Source organism: Musca vetustissima, unplaced genomic scaffold (assembly GCF_032173495.1).
Source record: "Musca vetustissima isolate MV318-11 ecotype Yass unplaced genomic scaffold, APGP_CSIRO_Mvet_v1 utg25715, whole genome shotgun sequence".
Taxonomy (NCBI): Eukaryota; Metazoa; Arthropoda; class Insecta; order Diptera; family Muscidae; genus Musca; species Musca vetustissima.
The window spans coordinates 61,891-89,037 of record NW_026872799.1 but is presented as its reverse complement, the minus strand read 5'-3'; the positions used below and the strand labels follow the sequence as shown (position 1 = coordinate 89,037).

Sequence of the window (27,147 nt, the reverse complement as noted above, 5' to 3'; positions counted from 1 at the left end):
GTCGTTTGTATTTATAGTATTTGAGTTGTGGTGCCTGCCAATCTTAGAAACACTGTTTGCCGTCCCTTGATGCTGACACAATAAATCGGCTATATCTTCAAGGTGAAATTTTCTTTAGCATTTGTGGTTATAAGTGTTTTTCGGGTCAATTTAAATCCGTCTTAAATGCCTGAATCCTATTTTTATCATGATCAACTCTTATCATATTTCCAAAAAGTGGCAATGTGTTATAATATATTTCTCATATGCAAAAATTATTGTTCTGTATTTCTGCGCAAAATTTCCAAATCAATTGTTTACAAAATTATATTTTATAAAAAAGTTTTCTGACATGCACTTTCATAAATATTCGCAATGTTGGTACATTAGGATACTTCAGAAGAAAATAATTCTTTGACTGAGAAACATGTCTGGATAATGAGCCACTAACTGAGATGACATAAACAACATAATCAACGAAAATGTTCTCAATTAAAAGCGGCGTGAAAAAACAAAACTGTCTGTTTCATATTTTTTATTTGTCTGATTTTTTTCTTCTTTTCGTTTTAGGTGTTAATTCATGTTTTCCGTTCATTATTCCCAAAGAAACGACGACAGCAACAGCAAAGAAGAAGTATCCTCAACTCAAATGCAATCATCTCATCCGTCAGTGTTGGTGTCCAAAGAAAGCTACTCATGAATAAAACATTCGTTTCTTAACTGGAACGACCCACAAGTACATGAAGCTGGCCAGGGCAGCACGAAAGCGAGTCTGTAGCGAAGAGAGCAGTGGCAAGTAACAGAAACAAGCAATAAACATTTCATACACGCCAAAGTAATTAAAAGGCAACTTTAACCCAATTTGCCTGCAATACGGCCGTAACAACTGCAAAAACAACAATACCTACAACAGCAACAACAACAACAACAACAACGATAGCAGCAACAAGAACTTAAAAACTGCAGCTACTCTATAACCAAGAGGGAAAACTCGACAACGACAAGAACAATATCATCAGGAGCAGTATCAACGGCTAGGCGAACAATAAATTATCGTGGTGAAACGGGAAGAGACAACGAACGTTCTTGTACAAGACAAAGGGCGCAGAGAGGCAAAGAGCGCGAGGCGACAGAGAAAAGCGTTTGGGACAGCCTCTGGTGGCCAAAGTGCATGGAATTTTCATGTGATTTAAGAAGTGTGAACGCGGGCCGAAGCCGAAGATAACAAAATGCAGAAGGAAAACAATACAACAGTGGAGAATTGCCAATATGTGGGGCCATATCGTCTGGAAAAAACGCTCGGCAAAGGACAGACTGGTATGTAGACCAATAAAAGTTTATGCACAAATTCAAGAGACCCACATACACTCGCACACACACTGTCATTTTATATACATATATATTTAGATCGTTCTTGTAGGGCGCGCGCGTGTGTGTGTGTGTAGATGTGAATTATCATTCATTAACATGAAAATTTTTGTTGAAGGGATATTAGCGTTCTTTACTCAAGGCATCAAAAGTGGTAATATCATACAATATTATTACATTATGTAATATTCTACAAGTTCATTTAGACCAGTCAAATGTCGAAAGCTTCATTAAGTAGATAATATAGATTATATAATACAAATGAGAAATTAGATTAAACTACATATTTTGTTGTAATATAATATTAACTCATAAAAGTTACTATGCACAGATTATATATTTCCTTTCTGAGATTTAAAAGTCAGACGCAAATAGAGACAATTATAATGTTTTAATTGAATATGTTAAGGAGTTAAATTGCAAAAAACCCGAGAAAATTATGTTTTTATAGCCCAATGTGGGTTTGTCGATTCAGATTTATATGCAATGTGTTCACCAAAGACCCTGTATTTGTTAGATTTATAGATATAGCTCCGATTTCCTGTAAACGGTACACCGAACTCCTAAAGTTTGTCCGATTAAGCAAAAATCTCCCCATTGAGCTATACTAGGTTTTCGTTTCCAAATGAACATAGATTGGACCGAATGGAATTTCGTTGAATTCAAATGGGTAAGATTTAAATGTAGCTCACATATATTTTTTCATCTGATATCAAGTGAATCGTGCAGTCTTTACTCAAATATCGTCTTCATTCAATTATTATGTTTCTTCAAACTAAATCTCTTGAGTACAGCAAATCTAAGGGTTTAAAAATAAAACAAGTTAAAAGGGCGTTATGTTCGGTCGGGCCGAACTTTCTATACCCTCCACCATACGTATACTGACAGTTACTTGAAATCAAAGTTCCAACCCCCGTAGATTTATACTTTAGCGAATGACCTGGGAAGTGTGGTTAAAACTAATATTAAATATTACAAATAAGCGAACCAATGATATATTATTAACTACTGACGACCAAATATATTAATTAATATAAAATTCCTAAAATTTTCATCATGGAGTATTGACATTTATTAGCAAACACTCTTCCCACCCCACGAGGAACTATGTTATACTGTCGAGACTGCCGAATATACCGAAAAATACGTGAGAAAAAAATGATTGAAATTCTCAAAATATGTAATATTGGAGCTTTTTGGTAGTGAGTTTTGAAGCCAATGAGAATATGAAAATATCAAACTACTATTAAAAAATTCTCAAAATACCGAGTTGAGAATACCGCTATGAGAACCCAAAATACTAAATTACAGTCAATTTGATTAGTATGAAAATGTACTGTACAATCAACAGATGAAATCACGATAGATCAACATAGCATTTTATTTTGATCAAGAATATATGTACTTTGTGGGTGATTATTTCGAGGTGTGTGTATGGGGACTACCCCTAAAAGGGGCTGCATATTAATAAAATTTGGGAGATGTTACCATATACGACAACAAAATACCAAATTACAACGAATTTGGTCAAAAACGAGCCTAAAACCTTGACTATTATGCTAAGATAATACAAATTATATATTTTATTCCTAGAAAGTGTATGGTATTAACTATTTATTTGTCAGTTCGCAAAGCAAATCTAGGATTGGAAAAAATAATTTTTTATCTGTAAAAACGCTTTTAAGAGCAATATCTTAGCAAATTTTCAAAAACATTACCATCGAAAACATAATTGATCAATATATTTATCACTTATAGACTACACTGTGTTACAGGTTTTTATAGTTTGTGAATATACTTGTGGTCAATTTTGAGGATATGCACTATTATCCAGAGAACAAAAAATAAACATTTAAGGTCTAAATATCGTTAATTTATGTATTACGGGCATACAAAATTACAAGCTCAAAATACCGAATAATGGATGGTACGTGCATATGGAATCATTTCCGGAATTAGGACAACTTTGATAGATTTGGTATGAAGATTTTCAACCATAACGAACTAGTAGGGAATAACCAAATTATATCGTTATATAGGAAGGACTTTATACCTAGGGTAAAACAAAACAACAACGATTGTAGTTATCCTACTTCATACGATGCTATATATGTACAGAATTGTTATATATGTACAGAATTGTTATATACGTACAGAATAAGGTGTAAAAATTTGGAACGGATTATTTGTTTTTGACTTATCCTGCCCGCCATTTGTTAAAAAAGATGTTTCCATAAAAGGCGTTTGACGTTTGAGAAGCCATTCCTGCCGTTACTTTTTTTTGCGTACTTAAACTGCTTCTTTTTTCTTTGAATAACCTGACATTTCAGATGACTTCTTATGAAGGATGCCAGCGTTCGCATAAAATTGAACTTGTGTGACTATTGTCATTGTTAATTATTAAGTATTCTTGTATTTCCAAGTTTGCTATAACCAAATTAAAATAAACAAGTAAAAACGTCGTCGGATGATTGTCTAAGAAAGAGTTCTTTAAATGGAGAACTTCAGAAAAAAAACATAAAAAACTGAAGACAGTTAATATTGACAGTTTGGTCAAATAGTTGCACATATTACCACAGCACATTTGTAAAATGTAAATGGCCTTCTAATTTGTTGTTATCTTGTTGTTATATTTTCAAATATTCAAAATTTAAGGCAAAGACAAAATTTGGAAATAAAATTTTAATAGAGAAGATACAGTTGTAGAATATAGCCCACACACCAGATGATATGCCATCGATAAGCCCATTTATTGTCAGAGAAGAACGATCTCCAAACTCTAAGCAAGAAGAAGGAGAAAGCAAAATACTTTGTCAAACCCGCAAATCCTCGGCCAATAGGTCGGTAGGGGGTTTTTATTTAATGAGAATACAAAATATAAAATTACAGCTAATTTGGTTGAAGCACATGCCAAGCTCCTGAAAATACCGAAATTTGAAACGTAGCGTTATATGGAAGATTCCATAAGAAATGGACCAATATTGATCATTTTTAATAGGAAGATTTTACACCCCATGAGAACCTGAAAAATCAAGGTAGTGCCAATTCGGTTAAAAAAACGTGTTAAAAACCCTAGAATTACCGAACCTTTAATTACCAACCATCCTAAGAGTAATAGCAATGTCAGTGCAAAATTTCAACATATAGACTTATATGCATAAGTCGACATAGGATTTTATTCTGATCTGAAATTTAATACACTCCAACTTATGGTGGGACTAAATAACTAGATCGTTCACCAACGTACACAGGATTTCATCTCATTTATAACGAATCGATGTTCGTTATAAACGTACGCGACTGTACAATACAATTAAGTGTAGTATAACACATTTTAGGGCGTACCAATATACCATCACTCGAATCTGATTTGAACATTTATAGTAATTAAGTAATAATTTAGTAAATGATGAACTCAAAACAATTTAAACTTAAATTTTCGAAATGTAAAAAAGACACAATTTTCTAAATGAATATACAGATATTTTTACAATTTAATTTGGAAAACTTCGACATTTTATTTTAGACCGTATCACTATTGGCCAGGATTTCCAATTTTTGGCCATAATTAGAGCAGTGGTTCGTTCTTTCGCAAACATTTGTTGCTGAAGAACATTCTTTGAAAAACTCGAAAAGGAATTGTTCGCGAATGCTCCCGAGCACTGTTAAAAACAACAACAAACAAAAATATCATAAACCAGTAAGGAAAGTAGTATAGTCGGACGGGGCCGACTATATGACTATATATATACCCTTCACCACTTTGGGTATATTCAACAGATGAATCCTAACAGACGTCGCAGTAAAATGAAATTGGATCCATAAACATGTCATTCTGCAAGCGATACTAAATTTTTCATTTGGTCAGATATAGAAACTATATCTAAATCTGAACCGATTTCAGGAAACTTAACACATTATTCTAGACCTAATTCATTACGCTGTGTCAAATTTCGTGCAAACCGAAAAATATTAATATTAATCGGGGAGCTATATCTAAAACTGAACAGATTTTCACGAAACTTAACACACATCATTCTAAACCTAATTCATTACGCTGTGCCAAATTTCGAGCAAATCGAGAGATATATAGGGACTTTGGTGCACCATTTACATTTAATAGGACGAAAATATCTATGAGCTCTATATCTAAATCTGGACCGATTTTCAGGAAACTTAACACACATCATTCTAGGCCTAATTCATTCCGCTGTGCAAATCGAGAGATATATAGGGACTTTGGTGCACCATTTACATTAAATCGGACGAAAATATATCGAGCAATATCCGCCAAAAAACGTAACTTTCAAATTTTAAATTTTACAGGAGAAGGTTTGTTTTAATAAACTATAGTTTTGTTGTTTTAATGAACTATAGTTTTGTTATAAACTAGTTTTGTTTTAAGGGGACCCCCCCATTCTCGGTGTCAAAAATTTTTTTGATTTAATTCGAATCTACTCTAATTCTAGAATGTCTACAAAATTTCAAGTGAAAATCTCAAGAACTCTTAAAGATATAGCCGATTTATTGTGTTAGCATCAAGTGACGGCTAAAGGGCTTCTCAAACTTTAAACGCGTTTTTCTCAAAACGAATGGCGGGCACGATAACTCAAAAACTAATAATCCAATCGGTTTCAAATTTTGACACGTTTCTCTGGGAGTGTGTAGCTCTCGTATGAACTAGGATAAAGCCAATCGGTGAAGATCTTCCTTATTTTTTAACTTAGTTTGTGGTAAAAAATAGGCGATTTTCCATAAAAATTTTTTCAAAGTTCCGCCATTTTGTTAATTGTTGTGTGAAGTCAATAATCCTAGTTCATACGAGAGCCAGACATGTACTCTTTCTAAAACAGTTGGAATTTTCGGATTCCGATGTTCCAGTGAGGAGTTATCATGCCCGCCATCGAAAATATGTACTTTTCTTTGAACCCAAAAAACAACAACAAAACAACAACAACAAATTTTGGTAAATTATTTTTCTTCCTTTTTAAATCTTCAAATACATATGTGCCAAGTTACAAACCTTAACAAGCATTGGTATTCATTTACCAGCCCATTTAAAATCTTAAAAATAAAAAATCGGGAATGGGGGGGGGGGTTCCCTTAAACTATAATTCTAAATTGCAAAATAATAGCGTTATTAAATCTGAATTTATTAAAACAAACTTTCTCCTGTAAAATTTGAGGGTTACGTTTTTTGGCGAATATGGCTCGATATATGGGAGCTATATCTAAATCTGAACCGATTTTTCTCAATTTTAATAGGGTTCGTCCTTAGGCCTAATAAGTGACCTATGCCAAATTTCATCCAAATCGAATCATAAATGCGACCCTTACTTTGTTCACAAAAATAAATGGACGGACGGACATGCGTAAATCGACTCAGAAAGTGATTGTATGCATATTCTCAAAAAGATTCATGTGTCTATCTCGATTCCTTTTGCCTGTTACAAACATATGCACAAAGACATAATACCGTCTACCACAGTGTGGTGAAGGGTATAAAAAGTAAACACACACGAAACGAATGAATGTGTATGTAGTAGAAAGTGTGTGGAATAACAAAGCACATGTCCAACAACTATTGAGTTCACGACCGTTTGTTGTTGCTGGTTTGAGCATTCGCGAGAATTTGGGAATGTTTGTTTTCATTCATGAGAGAATGTCAGAAAGAATTTCAACCAGGGTGCGAAGAATGATTAAAATACGCAAATACAAGCATTTGGATTCTCTCGCGAATGTTCGCATTGTACGAAAAATTCACGAACGATAAAATTTCGCTGCATACGTCGATTCATTCTTTCGCGAGCATTTGTTGCTGAAGAATATTCTTTTGAAAAACTCAAAAAACAAATGTTCGCGAATTCTCGCGAGCACTGTGAAAAACAACAACAAACAAAAATATCATAAAAACACACACAAACAACGAAAGCATGTGTGTGTAGCAGAAAGTGTGTAGAATAACAAAACACATGTCCAACAACTATTGAGCTCACGAACGTTTGTTGTTGTTGTTGCCGTTTTGAGCATTCGCGAGAATTCTGGAATGTTTGTTTTAATTCGTGAGAGAATGTCAGAAAGAATTTCAACCACCAAACGAAATGAACGGACGTTGTTGTGCGCTCTCCCTCGTTTGTTATCTGTGTGCGAACATTCTTTGACGAATGTTCGTTTGGTAAAGAATTTATCGCCATAAATTCATTCTTAGAATGAGCACAAGACAAAAATAATGTATTTTAATTCACTCGCGAGCGAATTTTTTCGCACCCTGATTTCAACCACGAAACGAACGATCGTTGTTGTGTGCTCTTACTCGTTTGTTATGTGTGTGCGAACATTCTTTGGCGAATGTTCGTTTGGTAAAGAATTTATCGCCATAAATTCATTCTTAAAATGAGCATAAAACGAAAAAAATGTATTTTAAATTATTCGCGACTTAATTTTTCGCACCTTGATTTCAACCACCAAACGAAACGAACGCTCGTTGTTGTGTGCTCTCACTCGTTTGTTATGTGTGTGCGAACATTCTTTGGCGAATGCTCGTTTTGTAAAGAATTTATCGCCATAAATTCATTCTTAACATGAGCACAAAACGAAAAGAATGTATTTTAATTCATTCGCGAGCGAATTTTTGCGCACCCTGATTTTTAACGATGTGATTTCAACAGACGTAGGTATTACGATTCCGGAAATCGACGTACACACTATAAGTTTTGGCTGACAATTTGGTCCAAATTTTGTTCATGGTTGTTGAGAGTCCAAACCTTTACTTGCTTTATCTTTTTCACGGAAGAAGTGGAAAAATGTACGAATAACCGTAAATATACCTTTGCTTATAATTTCGTTCATTAACAAACATTTTCGGTAAGCTGTCTGATCGGTAGAAATAAATATGTTTCTAAAAATTTTATTATTATGGTAAACAATATATGTTTTAATTTTGCTGATTTATTGTCTTATTGTCTAATGATTTACACTAAGTCGATGTAATTACATGGGGCTACATATAAAACAAAATTTAACAAGTCGTTCGACTAGGATTTAAAATTTGTAATGCAACAAATGTGCAACCCACAGTTAATAATGTTTTTATAGGATAAAAATAGTCTAAATATTCTTACTTTTTTACAAAAAATACACCTCGTATAACATTCTAACATTCTTCTTTCATTTCTTCCAAATAGGTCTGGTCAAACTGGGCGTACACTGTGTGACCGGGAAAAAGGTGGCCATTAAAATTATCAATCGTGAAAAATTAAGTGAATCTGTGTTAATGAAGGTAAGTTTGTAAAGATAAAATAAAGGTCTGCCCAAAAACGTTTCTGAACACATAATTCAAACAATTTGCAATTTTGTTTTTTTTTTCACTTTTCTCAATGTCTTTCTTTTTTCGTTTCTTTTTGTTTTGTTAATCCTTGCGTGCAGAACTTTGATGCATACACGAGTATTTCTATGAGCACGCAATGTAATTTTTGTTTACCTTGTCCTCCATTGTCCTTCTTCAGTTTGAGGTAAAAAGTTCAGGTTTTCAATAATGGTTTTGCCATTGCTGCTATTCTCTTTGCGGTCGACTGTTTTTTGTTGTTGTTGAGTTGATATGTTTAATTGTTTGCATTTTAGTTAAATATTAACAAAGTTCTTAATTAGTTTTTGTTAAGTTAATATCAGATTGTAATTAATATTGTGGAAAGTATCGCATTATTCTTCCCATCGTATATACTGTGAGATTAAAAAGTGAATTACCATTTAATGTTTATTAAATGGTTAAATATTTTATAGCACGATTATTTATTTGGATTATTGGGGTAAATTTTTGTCATACGGTTTTAACGAACTTTCCTATAATGAACAGTTCTCCTTTTGTATTTTTTAAACAGCACACGTGTAAATTTCCAATTTTTCCAATCCAAATGAATTTAAATTCAATTCCAATCCAAATTTCAATGATCCATCAGCGCGACACCACAACCTATTGAAAAGTTCGGATGTAAATATTTTTTAATAATAATAGAGCACTATTACTTAAGTTTACTTACTTTAGAGTCTTTGTGTAGTCTCCGTGTCCTATCTGTGTATTATACGTGTATTGATTTATTTATAAACAATACCTATGGGTAAGTTAACTTCTTCAAATAATGAACTTAATAAATAACCTAGCAACTTGTCGTGGCAATACAAGTATGTGTGTGTGTGTTTTTTTTATTCTTTCGTTGTTCGATAATTATCAAGAAGCCATTGAACTATGCCTATTAAATATGGATACGTAAAAATTCTATTTTTAAATTTGATTCATTTTGATAGGAACTTGTTATACTCACTTTATTTATAAATAAAAGATAATTTTATTTAAATTATGACATTGGTATACAAAGACATGGTGTTATTTGCTATCGGAAGTTGCCTATATAAATTACTTTTATATAATATCAAAACGAGAACTACAGAGATATATAATTACGAAAATTACCGGGAAAAAATAACTGATTTTGAAAGAGGGGCCAATATAGAAGATAATGTATTGGCATTTTGATTATTTACGTCGTAAAAACACTAAAAATCAAGAAATCAGAATTCGAAAATCAAATAAAATGATTCCAAAATGATGGATTACATAAGATAAATATTTAATTTCTTAGCAGTATTAAAGATCAAAATTGCGTAAAATCGGTGGTCTATATATTACGGGTATACAACTATAGGATACATTAAATCCTAAATACAGTCAATTCGGTCGAAAAACGTGCTCAAATTCCCAAACATACCGAATAATGAGGGGTCAGATCATAAGGGGCCTACTCACGAAATTTAAGTCAATATTACCCATTTTTGGTAACAAGATTAAATATCCAATGAAAATCCAAAATACTAAATTACATGCAATTTGATTGAAAACGCGCACAAATATTTTTTTTTAAATTTTTAGTCACTTTGATGAGAAAATTCTGCCATAGACTTAATTATACCGCAAATGGGGTGGGTTCTGTATGTAGGGGGGAGAATATAAATAAAACAAGTGAAAAAGCGTTAAGTTCGGCCGGGCCGAACTTTGGATACCCTCCACCATAGATATACTGGCAGGTACTTGAAATGAAAATATAGGGAGCATACCAAACATGGACCTATGCCGACATTTCTATAAACCGATTATAAAATAATTTTTAATAGAAAATTATACCATCAGCCTTATGGCTAATTAGTGTGTATACACTTTCACACGGTGAAAATGTGCCTCATCGAAATATTGGTTCTAGACCCCATGTTTCTTTGGACCAAATCCGTTTCAGAAAAATTTGATTTCATCCCATCTTATTATGTTTTCCAAACTTAGTTCAATTTGGGGAATATCGGTGCATGCCTTCTGGCAACTCCCACACAGGGGCTACGGCTAAACCTTAATGCGGGCTATAGTTCACATATAGTTCATTATCGAACCGTACGTTCTAGTTTTTTATCTGGATATCCTTCGCAGGTGAAATGATTACAACAGAGTGTTAGAACCAAACCCAAAACGCGGAAAAATCAGATAATTATATTAATATAAAAAATGGGGTTATATGGGGACTACGCCTAAAAACGGGGTTGACTATTAATAATTGTTGGTCTTAAAATTTTACAAGAATATATACACTTTATAGGGTCGGAAATGAATATTTCGGTGAGTTACAAACGGAATGACAAAATTAATATACCCTACATACGCGGAAAAATCAGATAATTATATTAATATAAAAAATGGGGTTATATGGGGACTACGCCTAAAAGGAGTTGACTATTAATAATTGTTGGTAGGGAGATTTGTTTCCATGTACGGCTACAAAATCCCAAATTTCAGTGATTTCGGTTGAAAAACGCGCTCAAGAACCTCAAAATGCCAAAATTTGAGGGTACCTTTATATGGGGGCTACCAGAAAAAATAGACTTATATTTATAATTTTTAGTGGAGATATTTGGTACCAATAAGAACCCAATATACCAAATTTCAGTGAATTTGGTTGAAAAGCGCGCTCAAGAACCCCAAAATACCGAAATTTGTGGGTACCCTTATATGGGGGGCTACCAGAAAAAATGATATTCATAATTTTTTGTGGAGTGATTTGGAACCTATTAAGAACTCAATGTACTAAATTACAGCCAATTCGGTGGAAAAATACGACCAAAACCCCCAAAATTAGGAGGTACCGTTATATGGGGGCTACCAGAAAAAGTGAACCTATATATATATAATTTTTTGTGGAGACATTTAGTACCCAATAAGAACCCAAAGTACCAAATTTCAGAGAATTCGGTTAAAACGCGCTCAATAACCCCAAAATACCGAAAATTGGGGGGTACCCTTATATGGGAGCTATGCCTAAACGTGGACCGATATATGCCATCTTCGAACTTGACCTGCCTGCAGACAAAAGAGACGGACGGACATGGCTAGATCGTATTAGAATTTTACTCTGATCAAAAATATATATGCTTTATAGGGTCGGAAATGAATATTTCGGAGAGTTACAAACGGAATGACAAAATTAATATACCCTCCATACTATGGTGGAGGGTATAATAAAAACACAAGTGAATTAGTGATTTGTAATAATAAATGTTTGCTGGTTCATTGAATTGTCCTTTTTCAAATAACAAATTACCTTTATTACTACTAGATCAATTTTTACTGATTTGGAATATGAACGTAACGAATGTGATTCATATCGACAAAGAATGCAGGTGAATTTTTATTTTCCTTTTACCGCTAAGTTAAATAAATTTAACACTGCTTTTCGAAATCGGACTTGAAAGCTAAGGTTAGCATTTTTTCAGTTAGGAATTTGTTCACGTCGATTTATCTTTTATACTCTGCTCCCACAAAGCTGCATTTGGTTTAGGTAAACGCTACTGACAAATATAGATCAAAATTGTATCCCTATGATCTGTGACTACATCATTGACATACATTGCCGAAATTCAGCCGTTGATACCACGCTGTTGAATTTTCAAATTGGAACTAGATTCAGAATCCAAAACTGGAGGGTCGAAAAGGAGCTTGAGATGGTTATACACTAGAATACGTGTATTGTCATACGTATCCTTCAACGACTTCCAAGCCATAGAAAAACTTCTATAGGTGAGTGTAAACTTAGAGACGAGATCAAGTCCCGGAATGTGGGTCACGATAACAAATCTATCCTAGATTCAATTCCATACGTTATGCCAAATTTTGTGTCAATAGAACAAAAAGTGGGAGGTTGGTGCACGATTTACATAAAATCGGACGAAAATATATGTGGGAGTTATATCTTAATCTGCACCGATTTCAACCAATTTCAATAGGGTTCGTCCTTGCATCATAAATAGAACTATGGGTATATATCGTTTCCTTTTGTCTATTATAAACATATGTAAAAAGACATAATACCCTGTACCAAAGTACGGTAAAGGGCATTTATTATGCCTTCGAGTGTTTTTTTTTCCAATAAATGTCTTGGTCTATTTGATTTGACGCTTAATATTGACCAATCATTATCAAAACAGCCATGCATTTTGGTTGACTAGATTATTGGCGTTCGGATATAATGTTATGATGTCGCGCTTGATCATAACCGGAATTTTATTCAAAATTTCATGGCTATCAGCGCGACATTTCCGCCCTCTAGTGTGGTAATATTTGTAAATAGTTATGTATAGCGTCCACGTCAAAGTACATACGTCAATATTATTAGTATCAATTTAAAGATGACCCATGTCTCTAAGATGCACTGTCAACTTCAAAGGTCTATGTTCTTCTGGATTAAATATATACGGCGTAGAATGCAAATTTTGAAAATTTTCACACAAAAGTCTTAGCTCAGCTGAGCCATGAAGCGGATAAACTCTATTTTTATTCAAATTTTAATTACTATAGTATAAACACATACGTTTTATTGATCATTTGAATACTTATATGCAACACTTATTAAATATTTGAAATTAACGTTTTCTTATGTAAATAGTCTGTATATAGTACCAAAAACTGCATCTCTGATATTACTACATTTTCATACAACCAATACTATATTAGAATCTCGCTTCTCAAATGTAGTACTTTAGCAAACCCAAATTTCAATAAAATAGCTACAGGCCACTTAGCTTACTTTCAGCGTTCGGTAAGCTTTTTGAATATTTTGTACTCTCTGAAATTAGAGATATACTAAAAGAGAGAGAGAAATCCTATCTGATAGTCAATTCGGCTTCAGACAGGGTAATTCGACGTCACATACCCTGATGGTCTTAGGGGAATATGTGACTCGCGCTCCAAATAACAGACATATAACTATTGCTGTTAGTTTGGATTTTGCCAAAGCATTTGATAATGTATGGCAAAGCTCAATAATATATAAAATGAAAAGGGAATACTAATGATAGACTAAATGCATATTTGGAGCAACTCTCCGAATACTTCCATACTTGGAAAATACATTTAAATGTCGAAAAGTGTGAAGCAATAACCTTCAAAGGCAAGAAGAAATATTTATACCGCAGCGTCAGGCAGTATGAACCTACTCTTGCTATTGGAGGGCAAACAATAAGAAACTCCGACCAGATTAAATATCTGGGAGTTATCTTAAATAGTAAATTTGAGTTTGTTAGGCATATTGACTACCTTTTCAGGAAAGTCAAAGGAATATATTGGCTCTACCAGCGTGCTCTCAAAGCAGCTGGCGGGCTTTCCGTGAAAGTTAGGCTACTTATATACAAACAAATAATAAGGCCACTAATTGGGTACGCCTTCCCTGTTTGGTCTGGGATCTCTTCCTATCAAATGGAGAGGCTGCGCATTTGGGAGAGGCGAATCTTTAGGTCCTGCTTAGGCTTAAGGCCAGAACAAGGAGTAGATGGAATCTGGCGACTACCTGCCAATAAAGTTGTGTATTATTCCATCGACTTTCTAATGGCATCCGCTCTTAGGTTCCTAGACCGAGCGGCAACTCTAGAAAATAAGCTAGCTAGAGATAGCCTTCTGCACGAAACAGACGTCGAAAGGTTAATTCGGGCCAATTATAGGCTTCCGAGCAGTTTAGCCACTTTGAACGAAGAAGGTATTTTATATAAAGATGACCAGCTCCTCTTCTATCATCGTAGGTTTGGGACACTAGATATAGATAGTACCGTTTATAGCACATCGCAGTAGCGGGTAAAGCGTCCTTATCTGTTCTTGTATATATTGTAAATAAATCCCCCATGCCATACCCCTGTAAATATTCTTTACTTCTAATCCCATCCCTCTTAACCCTGTACATAAACCCCTAATTTAGATTTAATACATAGCTTTTAGTTCAGTAGTTTTTAAGTTAAAATATAAAAATTCGATAGGGGCTCCTTTTCTCTCATCATTTTTTTAGGAGATTATATAGTTATAAATTAATTATAGATAGATCGTAAGTGTATATAAGTTTAGAGTTAGTCTGCAGCAAAACTGGAGGACTTTATGTATTAATGAAGTAAACTTAGAAAAATAAGATTTAATGCTAAGTAGATCGTAAGAAATATTGTTAGTCAATAAGTTATCTAATAACTATGTTTAGTGTTTTGATGAAAATATAATTGAATTGAATCAATAAAATAGCTACACTCCGAGTCCGGACCACCCGTCTCTAATTCGTTTAGCGAACACTGAAGGCTTAAGATCATTACCCACGCTTGCCCAAGTTGATGGACTCAGATCATAAGCTGAAAGCAATTCCTAAACACGGAGTAAAAAGCTAATCTTGTAAATCTTGTTGTTTCGAGTTTCTTCAGCCGTTAAATATTGAACGATTTTCCAAACTGTCATGACTGATAAAGACATTATTCTCGTTAAGAATTCACTTTTGATTTATTATTAAAAAAATAAATAATTGAACATATATTTTTTGGGTTTTAAGAACATATTTTATTTAATTTCTTTATTTATATCTTAATTTAATTATAAAAATTAGGAAATATAAATCTCATTATACACTATAAGCATTATATTATTTTTTAGATGTTTTCTATGGCATATTAATAATAATTGTCTTCTTTCTTACAGGTTGAACGTGAAATAGCTATTATGAAATTAATTGATCATCCCCATGTACTGGGTCTAAGTGAAGTCTACGAAAATAAGAAATATTTATATCTAATATTAGAACACGTGTCCGGCGGTGAACTCTTTGATTATTTAGTTAAAAAGGGTCGATTAACACCGAAAGAAGCGCGTAAATTTTTCCGCCAAATTATATCAGCGCTAGATTTTTGTCATTCACATTCAATATGGTAAGCGGCAAAAGTTAAAATAAGCATTTATCGCTCTTTGATTATATGTTTCCTCTTCCCTAATCAGTCATAGAGATTTGAAACCAGAAAATTTACTACTGGACGAGAAAAATAATATTAAAATAGCAGATTTTGGTATGGCCTCACTACAGCCGGCCGGCTCAATGTTGGAAACATCATGTGGCTCACCACACTATGCCTGTCCCGAAGTTATAAGGGTATGTAAATAGCCTGTTGTGGTTGTCCTTGCACGCTTTGCTATATATGTTCGTGCGTGCGTGTGTGTGTGTGCATGTAGCAGTCATTGGTATTTGTGGCATTTTTGTGCCTTTTTTGTTCAACATTTTCGAGATGACCCCAATTCGAGTCAATATGAAATTATTACATTTTATGGTGGTTAATTGTGTCGTTGATGGCATACTTCAGCGAACGACAAGTTGACCACATCGCCACATTGCCACCACAAACAAACAAAAAGCGATTTGAGTTAAGTTGAAATGAGAATTGCAATAAAATGAAATATTCATTTCTTAATTTAAGGGTGAAAAATACGATGGCCGGAAAGCGGATGTGTGGTCATGCGGTGTTATTTTGTACGCACTTTTGGTGGGCGCACTACCCTTCGATGACGACAACTTGCGACAATTGTTGGAGAAAGTGAAGCGAGGTGTGTTCCACATACCACACTTTGTGCCACCCGATTGCCAGAGTCTATTGCGCGGCATGATAGAAGTAAATCCTGAACGGCGGCTGACGGTGAGTCATAGAAAGACAAAGAAACAAAAAAAATATTTATTGATATGAACAGAACAATTATTTGTTATAAACATCGACACACCCACACGGTGCAGTGACGACAAAATTTCTTTTTCTTTTTGAGAATTCAATCGGAAGTACACAAAGACAAGAAGACAAATAGAACAACGACAAACAAAAAGACAATAAAACAACAACAATACATGACTGATGAGTCAAATCTTGAGACAAATATATTTTTATGTACTTTCGCCCCTCCACCCTTCTACACACAACCCCAAAATCCCTACATATAACTGTTTGTGGGGCAGCAGGATATGATTGTTAAAATTATTTTGTTTTGCTGTTTACAGTTGGCGGAAATCAATCGACATCCTTGGGTAACGGCCGGTGGCAAGGGTGAACTGGAATTGGAATTACCTATGATGGAAGTTGTTCAGACACATGTAATACCATCTGCTTCGGCTGTGGATCCTGATGTTTTAAATGCCATCTGTTCCTTGGGTTGTTTTAAGGAAAAGGATAAACTAATACAAGAGTTGCTGAGTACAACGTAAGTAGAATATGACAATTTATGATGTCTTCATCATAAAAATAAATATTATATTTGAATGCAGTTTGGGTTTAAATTAATTTGAAATGCGGCAACAGCTAGTTTAACTCAAATTTGGGTTTATAGTTTTGGGTGGTATGTAATAAAGTACCTACTGGGTATTTAATACGTAAATATTAAGATGTTTGCTTGCTGCTCTGTGGGAAAAGTGAATTTTGAAACAAGATTAAATTTTGAACAAGTATATGCGATAATTAAATGACGCAGCAAAAACATGAAGTATATATACAATTATTTGAAGCTTTCTATTACATTAAACAGATTTATTTAACTATAATCTAAAACAGATTCCCCATAAACAAATTTTAGCCCGGAATCTTGAATTATACTGGATTTAAGAAAATATTACTAAACTTGTAAAATTAGGTATACCGTTGTTTCAACGTTGATACAATCCGAACAGAAGCCGCCATACTCCAGTACCCTCGCTCAATTAAAATAAGATCGTATGGAATCGTGACAGTCAATATGTTGTTGGACCATAGGGCTAAATAAAGAAGATTTCTAAATTCATTTCTTTCTGAAAAATAAACTGTAATACCTTCTTCATTAATAAAAAATTCTTTGATTCTGTTATCTGAAGATTGGCTGAATTAGTAGAACAAAAAGATATTTCCATTAACGAATATGGAAATTACAAATACTTTAATAAAAACCATACAAAATTTAAAGTTCTGCCGAAAAATACTGTTTTGTCGCCATCATTATGGAATAGCTAGGAATATTTAAAACTACTTTAGTTTTTAGAAACCTAGCGATTGTTGAAAATATGATCACTCTAGTCTCTAAAAGAATTGAGATAGATCGCCAAAAATTAGCATAGAGTTGTATTTTGTCTGCAGGATGGTAACGTTCTGAGGTGGGCTATATCGATCCACGTTTAGGCATAGCTCTCATATAAGTGTACCCCCCAATTTTCTGTATTTTGGGGTTCATAAGCGCGTTCTTGGTTGTGTCCCTATATATCCGTATTCCACCATATAATTTACTCGGTGGTATGGCCATATGTTGCAATCATTCTTCGGAGGATATCGAGATAAGAAATTAGAAAGTCAGGTTTGAGAATCGTATTTTCGGTGTTTTTAGTATTTAACGTGAAGGAAGGTATTGTGATGCAAAAATGTTAGGCATAGCATATCATAATAATTTCAAATGTATGGACGTAGGTATACAACAATTTTTTTCTGCAGTGAAAATGTTCATATTGAACCCCACCCCTGAAATGAAATCCTGTTTATACACATTTCCTCCCTGCAACACATTATAAATGTCGGTCCAACTTTTGAGTTTTGAGATTTTAGGAAAAAATCATCCAAGTGCAGCTATGTACAAGGCAGCTAAGTTAAAACTACTGTATGCGATATGGTTTATTGCAACCCTAGCGTTTACAATGGCAATGCGAATACATAGTCACCCATGGACATTTTGTCGACAACTGAAAAAGCTAGCCAAAGTGGTTTACGCAGATGGAGAAAAAGATTGCCATATACAAAAATGTGTTGCGGATCGGAAAAATTTTAAACCAAGATTTTATGAGCCCTGTTCAAAGGTGCCCACGTTGAAAGGTGCCCACCTCTCCCCTATTATTCATGTAAAAATTTAAATTTATGTTCATTTTTATACCCTTCACCACACTGTGGTATAGGGTATTATGTCGTTGTGCATATGTTTGTAACAGGCAAAAGGAATCGAGATAGACCCATGGTTCCTTTGGAGAATATGCATAGAATCACTTTCTAAGTCGATTTATGCATGTCCGTCCGTCTGTCTGTCCATGTTAAATTGTAAACAAAGTACAGGTCGCATTTATGATCCAAATTGGATGAAATTTGGCATAGGCCACTTATTGGGCGCAAGGACGAACCCTATTGAAATTGGGAAAAATCGGTTCAGATTTAGATATAACTCCTATATATATATTTAACCGATTTAATGTAAACGATCACTATATATCTTTCGATTTGCACGAAATTTGGTACAGCCTAATCATTTAGGTCTAGAATGATGTCTGCCAAGTTTCGTGAAAATCGGTCCAGATCTAGATATACCTCCCATATATAGTTTCGTCCGATTTCAAGTAAATTGGGCATCAAACTCCTCATGTTAGTCAGATTGACAACCAATTTTGCACAACCTACAAAATGGAGCATAGAATTACGTAGATGCGTTTTCTAGAAGTACAGACGTAGCCCAACGGATGAACTATTTATATTTGTTTGAAGTCGATTTACATACTTTATGGATAGATCTAGGTAGATTCACATTTAGATAAATATCACATATATTATTTCATCCAATTTCATGTTAATAGTCCTGTTTAATATACCCATATTGGTGAAGGGTATCATATAGTCGGCCCCGTCCGACTTTACTGCTTTCCTTACTGGTTTTACATCTGTCAGTTGCGTTTAACGAAATGCAATATTCTGAAATCTTTACAAGATCGGAAATAAAATCAGCTTTTACGATACTATTATTTACCTACTACGAATTTTTAACATATATATCCTTTCTAAAACAAAAATGTAACAACAAATTATTTTATTTTCAGTCACAACACAGAAAAGGTGATTTATTTTTTACTACTGGATCGTAAACGTAGACGTCCAGCATTAGAGGACGATGATGAAATTACTCAAAAGTCTCGCAGTGAATTGGATTCTGCCGATCCGCCCCGCAAACGTTTGGATACATGCCGCATCAATGGCACCAATTCCCCCAGCTATGGCCAAATTTCCGAAGGATCTCCACTGACGCCAAGAAGACAGGCATTCAAGTGAGTATCAGCATTGTGTGTGTCTGAATGTGTGAGTGTGCATTTCTATATCCAAAAGTGTTTAAACAATGGATTGTATCTAGTTATCGGTGTGAATGTGCGTGTGTGTGTTTGTGCATAATGCTAGTTAAAATTTAGTGTTTAGTGCCAATAACGATTATTTCACAAAAACCATAGCCCAGCATTCCAGTCTTTTAGTGATTGCTGTCTTAGTTGTTGCTGTTTGTTATTTTTGCACCGCAAAGGCCTTAACCCCGCCTGCAGGCATGCAAATAAATTATAGTCAACTTGTAGCATTGAATGTTGAATGCGTCAGGCTTTCCTTAGGCAAGGATATTCTTATTATAGCATCCTATCCCTTTTGATTTCTATCATTTTCCAGTCGTGCATTTAGTGTGAATGAATGTTTATGTGCAGTGGCATTTCTTTGAACTACCAAAGCTATTTAACGCCAGACATCTCTGGCATCAGATTCATGTTTAGCTTTTAGCAAATGCATGTGGCCGTGTGTGTTTATATGTGTGCGAGCGCTTGTGTGTGTTAAGAAAACATTGAGATTTAGTTTGTGTGTGTGGTAAATATCTTAGTTTATATGTTGGCTTGTATTCTCCATCATTATGTTAAAGTTCAGGGCAGTCGGCTAAGTTTAATGGCTGTGTGGCTTCATTGATTTAAAAATTATAGTTGAGATATTAATTTGATTAGGCCAATATACGATATATGAAATCATGAAATTGTGTACAAAACAACTTGGAATTTTAAATTTATTGAACACGGCATCAAAAGAATGGTATGGAATTTGTAAGGACAGATCGTAAGTGTGTCAAATATGTTATGGTTCGATACATCTGTTCACTGATAGTCTCCCAGTTTAAAATGTTGAAAAGTTTTACATAGGACACTCGATGTGCGGCCCAAAAAGTATAACACACAGAAGGTCGGCATAACCTAAGTGTGATGAAAACATGCCTATATCGATTTCTTGTTTTTGGTGGACATATCTAAAATCTTACGATTCAAAATAAAAAATAAGGATGAAAAACATGCACAAGGACTCGAGGTATAAGTAGGGTGTGTTTTACAAAAAATCTTCCTAATTTGATATGTCTCAAGACATGTGTTTTCAAATATAACCTACATTATTCACAAACAAATTATAAGGCTTTTTAGTCATGCAATTTAAGGTTACTAGCAAAAAATCCATACTAGCAATATCCATATAACCGTTTAAAAAAATTATTAAACTTGACGAATTTGTCCTTTTGGGTTCTTAATACACTCGACAAGGGCTTTCCTCTCGAATAGAACCTTTTTAAAAATGTTTATAACCTTTAAAAAAATATTAAAGTCTTCGGCATTATGAGGTTCAGTTACATTGAGTTGAATCCGAGTATTCATATTGGACAAGACACATACTCTAGTCTACAGAAAATATGTATAGTAGCCATCGTATAGCTACCTTTATACTTTGATATATTGAAATACATAGCTCTCTGAACATGGAACTTACATTGTTGAATATGAGACCAAATAATCTACCCAGACTTCTGGAAAAATATTTTAGTTTTTGGAATGCCATTTGATCGGTAGTTCTTAGGGAATGTCTATTTCCTAGCAGAGCATTGATTAACAGTAACACTTTAATTAAGTGTTCTACAAATTTTCTTTATTATATTTTTAATGTAAATACTCCTAGTTTCCATTGCAGACAATGCTTACGCTCAGATTTTAGCTTGAATACCATTTAAGTCTAATACACATATATCTGCTTTTTTTTGTATTTTCATGTCTCAACTCACACATACATATCTATTTAAATACAATTATCATATGTACATTTGCAACAACAACATCACGTCTATATACAACACAATCATTTGGTTAACTGAATGTTTATAAATGTACAATAAAATAAATATATCTATACAAATGAATGAATGCGCTGTCACCTGCTTTGCTCGGAAACATGCTCGACAACAACAACAAATACAACACCATCATCGACATTATCAATGAACACAAATTAATTAAATGAGCAATCAACCAACCAACCAAATCAATCATCATCTATGTAACTATGTCAATATATCACAAACTATACATTCAATACAATGCGCTTCATACAACGCCACATATCAATCCCGAATGTCATTAACAAACAGCTTCCGGTCCTACAGTAGCACACGCAACCATCAACGACGTTCGCCGACTTCGGTTTCCTCGATGCGTTCATCGTCATATCATAGTCCAACGAGATGCAATTCGCCCATTAATTCGGCCCAACAACAGGCCAATGTCTTGTCGAGACCCTCATCACCGGCCGCTTCATCAGGACATGCATCACGCCATTCTTCCTATGGTGATCGAGAACGATCAGCTTCGGTCCATCATCCACCCAGTGGACGATCGTCGTCGCATTCGTCACAGACATGTGTCGAGGGCCATAACAACAGTGGAAGTGGCGGTGGTGGTAGCGGCGGCGGCGGTAGTAGCAGCAGTAACACCAGTAACGATGTTGTGGCCCGGGAAATGCGAGAACGAAGGGAATCACGCAACGAACGTTCATCCACAGTGCAGACTAGTTGTGTGCCAGGAAGTCCTGGTGGTAATTCGGCTACCGTACATCAAAGGGCCAATTCGGGACCCACAATCGCCATCAGTATGTTCCACGACCCAGAAGCAAATAATGGTATGGATTTCTATTTATTAGCCCTAGCATGTGAAATTTGTCATTTTTCTTTTCCTTTAACTCCAATGTACAGTTATGAATCCTACAACATCGCCGCTAATGAACAATAGCACAGCTGCCATGCCAGGATCACCTTGTAATGCACCTGGCGGGCAATTGTGGAAAACTAGACTCACCAATATTAAGAACAGTTTCTTGGGCAGTCCAAGATTCCATCGTAGAAAACTTCAGGGTATTTATATGAAATATATAATTCGAATGAATAATTTTATTAATTTAAATTCCCCCTCGTCCTATATTTAGTTTCCGCAGATGAGGTACATTTAACACCGGAATCATCGCCCGAATTAACCAAACGTTCCTGGTTTGGTAATTTAATAACAACCGAAAAGGATGAGACCTTTACAATTTTAGTTAAGGGTAAACCCATTGCCACAGTCAAAGCCCATCTGATACATGCATTTCTTTCGGTAAGTATGTAAAAAAGTGATGTGAAAATGTGATCGAATGAAATCAGTTTAAAAATTGTAGTATTGATACGTTTTTCTTCCGAAGTGACATGACCGAGGTCCCTCGGCCTTGTCTAGTTAAAATTGTTTTTACTGCCGATTCAGACTTTCTGCGTAGTAAGAATGGTTCAGGATTGGTCCTTAGGAAATAAGAATTGTGGTATAAAATCCTTTTTGTGGGGTCATCTGTAATACATTCCCCATATGGTTAAATCATGTATTGAAGGTTATATGGCACCGTTGCCTTGCCGAGCTTGAATATAAAACTCAACTTTTACACCCTTCACCACACTGTGGGACAGGATATTATGTCTGTCTGTCCATGTTAAATTTATTAAACAAAGTACAAGTCGCATTTATTATCCCAATTAGATAAAATTTGGCATAGGTCACTTATTAGGCAAAGTGGAGGGTATATTAAATTTATTATTCCATTTACTACTCCTTGAAATAATCGCCAGAGATTCCATAAAGTATATACAATCCTGATAAGAATCTATGTCTATGCACAGACTTCTTTAGTGCTTCTAGGATGTTTGATATTGCATATGGGGCATGTTGATATTGTATATGGGGTCCATGTTTTGGTATAGCTCTCATATAACGGTTCTGCCCAATATTCTTGAAGAAACTGAGAGAGAAATTGTCGAAATTTGCGGATCTTTATTCGAATTAGCTGGAATTTATTATCTTGTGTTCTCATTATAAACATGAATATTGGTCCACTTTTTCGGGTAGGCCCCATATAATAATACCATATTTTCGGTTGGCTACATTTTGCAACCGAAATGGTTGTATTTTAAATATCGGTACAGCCTCCATATAACGGTACTCCCAAATATACGGATTTTGAGGATATTGGACAAATTTTTCGATGAAGTTGGCTATAATTTGGTATGTTGGGTGCGAATTGGGTACCAAATTAAAAATATTACTCCAATTTTTTTGGTGGCCCCATACAATTCATCCGAAATTTCTTTATTTTGGTGGTTTGACTGCAGTTTGGTATTTTGGATTCCTATTTGGTAACAAATCTCCATACTAAAAATTATATATATTCGCCTTTTTTTGGAAAATAGTTAACTGATTTGTTTCGCTGTATTCCAACATAGAATGGAGGATATTCTGAACTCGTAATTGCTTGCTTATATCCCACAAAGTGTGGTATTCTTTAATTATTTCCATTCGACTGTACATATGTTGGAATCATATTATCTTTATGGGGCATCGGGATGCAAAACTTAAAAGCCATGTTAGAAAATGTGCTATACCAATCTCCATTCATCCCAATTGTCGGTATTTTAAATGTTAAATGTTTAGTCGTTACCGAAATACAAATCTAAAAGCCACTACCAAACCAATGTGGTGTAAACTTTCGAAATTTGTCATCAATAAATGCTGAAACTTAGTTTAGTTGTATTTAATGTCTCCTATCTAAAGATCCCACTCATTTTTTATTACGGATCGGAGTTTTTGGGCGCGTGAAACTATAACTTTAATTTCAATTGTCAGTGTACCCAAAGTTCGGCCCGGTCATACTTAACCCTTTTTATTATGTCTTTGTGCATATATTTGTAACAGGCAAAAGGAACCGAGAAAGACACATGGTTCCTTTTGAGAATATGCGTAGAATCACTTTCTAAGTCGATTTATGCATGTCCGTCCGTCTGTTGGTGTTAAATTGTAAACAAAGTGCAGGTCGCATCTATAATTCGATTTGGATGAAATTTAGCTCAAGTCACTTATTTGACCCAAGGATGAACCCAATGGAAATTGGTGAAAATCGGTTCAGATTTAGATATAGTTCCCATATATATTTTCGTCCGATATAGGCCCAAAAGTCCCTATATATCTTTCGATATGCACGAAATTTGGCATAGCGTACCGAATTAGGCCCAGAATGCATATATTTGTAACAGGCAAAAGGAACCGAGAAAGACACATGGTTCCTTTTGAGAATATGCGTAGAATCACTTTCTAAGTCGATTTATGCATGTCCGTCCGTCTGTTGGTGTTAAATTGTAAACAAAGTGCAGGTCGCATCTATAATTCGATTTGGATGAAATTTAGCTCAAGTCACTTATTTGACCCAAGGATGAACCCAATGGAAATTGGTGAAAATCGGTTCAGATTTAGATATAGTTCCCATATATATTTTCGTCCGATATAGGCCCAAAAGTCCCTATATATCTTTCGATATGCACGAAATTTGGCATAGCGTACCGAATTAGGCCCAGAATGACTTGTGCCAAGTTTCGAGAAAATCGGTTCATATTTATATATAGCTCCCATATAAAGTTTCGTCCGATTTAAGGTAAATGGTGCACCAAAGTCCCTATATATCTTTCGATTTGCACGAAATTTCGCACAGAGTACTGAATTTAGTCTAGAATGGCGTGTGCCAAGAAAATCGGTTCATATTTAGATAAAGCTCCCATATAAAGTTTCGTCCGATTTAAGGTAAATGGTGCATCAAAGTGGCATAGATTACTGAATTAGGTCTAGAATGATGTGTGCCAAGTTTCGAGAAAATCGGTTCAGATTTAGATATAGCTCACATATATATTTTCGTCCGATTTTATGTAAATGGTGCACCATAGCCTCTATATTTCTTTCGATTTGCACGTTATTTGGTATAGCGCATTGAATTGAGTCTAGAATTACATATGCTAAGTTTCGTGAAAATCGGTTCAGATTTAGATATAGCTCCCATATATATATTTTCGTCCGATTTTATGTAAATAGTGCTCCAAAGTCCCTATTTTCGATTTTCACGAAATTTTGCATCACGTACTATATTAAGTCTAGAATGATATATATTTCGAACGGATGTCTGATTGAGGCTATATTTTTAACAGTGCGATATACTGAGCAGCGTGTGTCAAGTTTGCTATAAATCGATTTCCATAAATATGTCCCATTGTACACAAACGAGTCTAAATCTGCCCGATTGAAACTAAATTTAGCATAGGTTGCAGCAAAGTGTATGTCCCTTCGAGTGAACATTGACATGAAATTGTTAGGATACATATGTTCAACATACATAAAGTGGTGCAGGGTCCGACCAGTCCGACTTTACTACTTCCCTTAGTGGTTTCACTTGTTGCAATTGATATTATAATTTGTTTTTAACATTGTTCTATTTTCAGATGGCAGAATTATCACACAGTGTGGTTTCTCCTACATCATTCCGTGTGGAGTATAAACGAAACGGAAATGGTCCAGTCATGTTTCAAAGACATGTCAAATTTCAGGTAAGTGTCTTGTTCAAACTATGTGATGGAAAGAATGTATAGTAGTATCGATATAATTTATTGAGAATATTTTGTCGCTTTTATAATGGAATATTTATTTTGTGTGGTAACATCATGGAAACCTTTTTTAATAAACGTTTACACCTTCGGATTAAATACGTTATATATAACAAATTACCTATTATTCCAGGTCGATATTAGTGCAATTTGCAAACAAGGTGACGTGGCCGATATGTTATTTGCTTTAACATTTACACTGTTGTCAGGTATATTTGGAATTTGGTTGGTTAAAAAGGACTCTCAATAAATATATTACGTTTTCCCTTGTTTGTATTACCGCAGGAAATATACGACGATTCCGGCGTATTTGTGAACACATACAATCACAGGTGTGTTCGAAACGTTTCCCCGGACCCAATAGTCCACCATCGGTGACAACTGTCACGCAGGCTGTGTCAGAAAGTTCATCGTGCGGTTCGGTTTCCAGTGAGCGACTGTCATACAAACGTCAGGTATGTGCTACTCAGATTGTACAATGTGCGTTTTTATATTATTTTTATTCTATTCCCCCCATTGGATACTAGATTGAAAACGAAGTGGAAAATGACTCAATATTCACATACAAATCTGGCAGCAGTCGTCGTTCCTCAGCTACCAACAACAACAATGCCAATCCAATCGACATACCCGGAAGTCCTATAGCAGTGAGATCCAAGTAAGTGCCCAATAGCGAAATGACATCCCAAAGTAGTGTAGCCACAAAAATGTGAACAGAAACAATCTATTCTTTGCTAGCTCCGAATCGGCTGAACAGGAACGCACGCGCGAACTGCAGAGTGATCGTCAGGCGACAACAATGTCCGGGAGTGCAATAGCATGAGAATTATTTCTCTGATTTGGTTATACGTTTATGCAACCGATTTTATTTCAACTCCAAATCTCCA

The 27,147-nt window shown here is 34.8% G+C and overlaps 1 protein-coding gene across 1 annotated transcript; it reads left to right on the top strand.

Annotated features, from left to right (window-relative positions):
• Window positions 1-1,115: 1,115 nt before the first annotated feature.
• Window positions 1,116-27,147, top strand: LOC133338629 (serine/threonine-protein kinase BRSK2). The gene is made up of 15 exons (XM_061546799.1): window positions 1,116-1,296; window positions 8,532-8,626; window positions 15,380-15,606; window positions 15,674-15,824; window positions 16,147-16,362; window positions 16,716-16,915; window positions 19,527-19,751; window positions 21,914-22,440; window positions 22,514-22,672; window positions 22,744-22,910; window positions 26,099-26,203; window positions 26,394-26,469; window positions 26,546-26,715; window positions 26,788-26,918; window positions 26,999-27,147. Exons 1-15 carry the CDS (start codon window positions 1,209-1,211, stop codon window positions 27,081-27,083), a joined length of 2,622 nt encoding a protein of 873 aa, XP_061402783.1. The 5' UTR covers window positions 1,116-1,208; the 3' UTR covers window positions 27,084-27,147.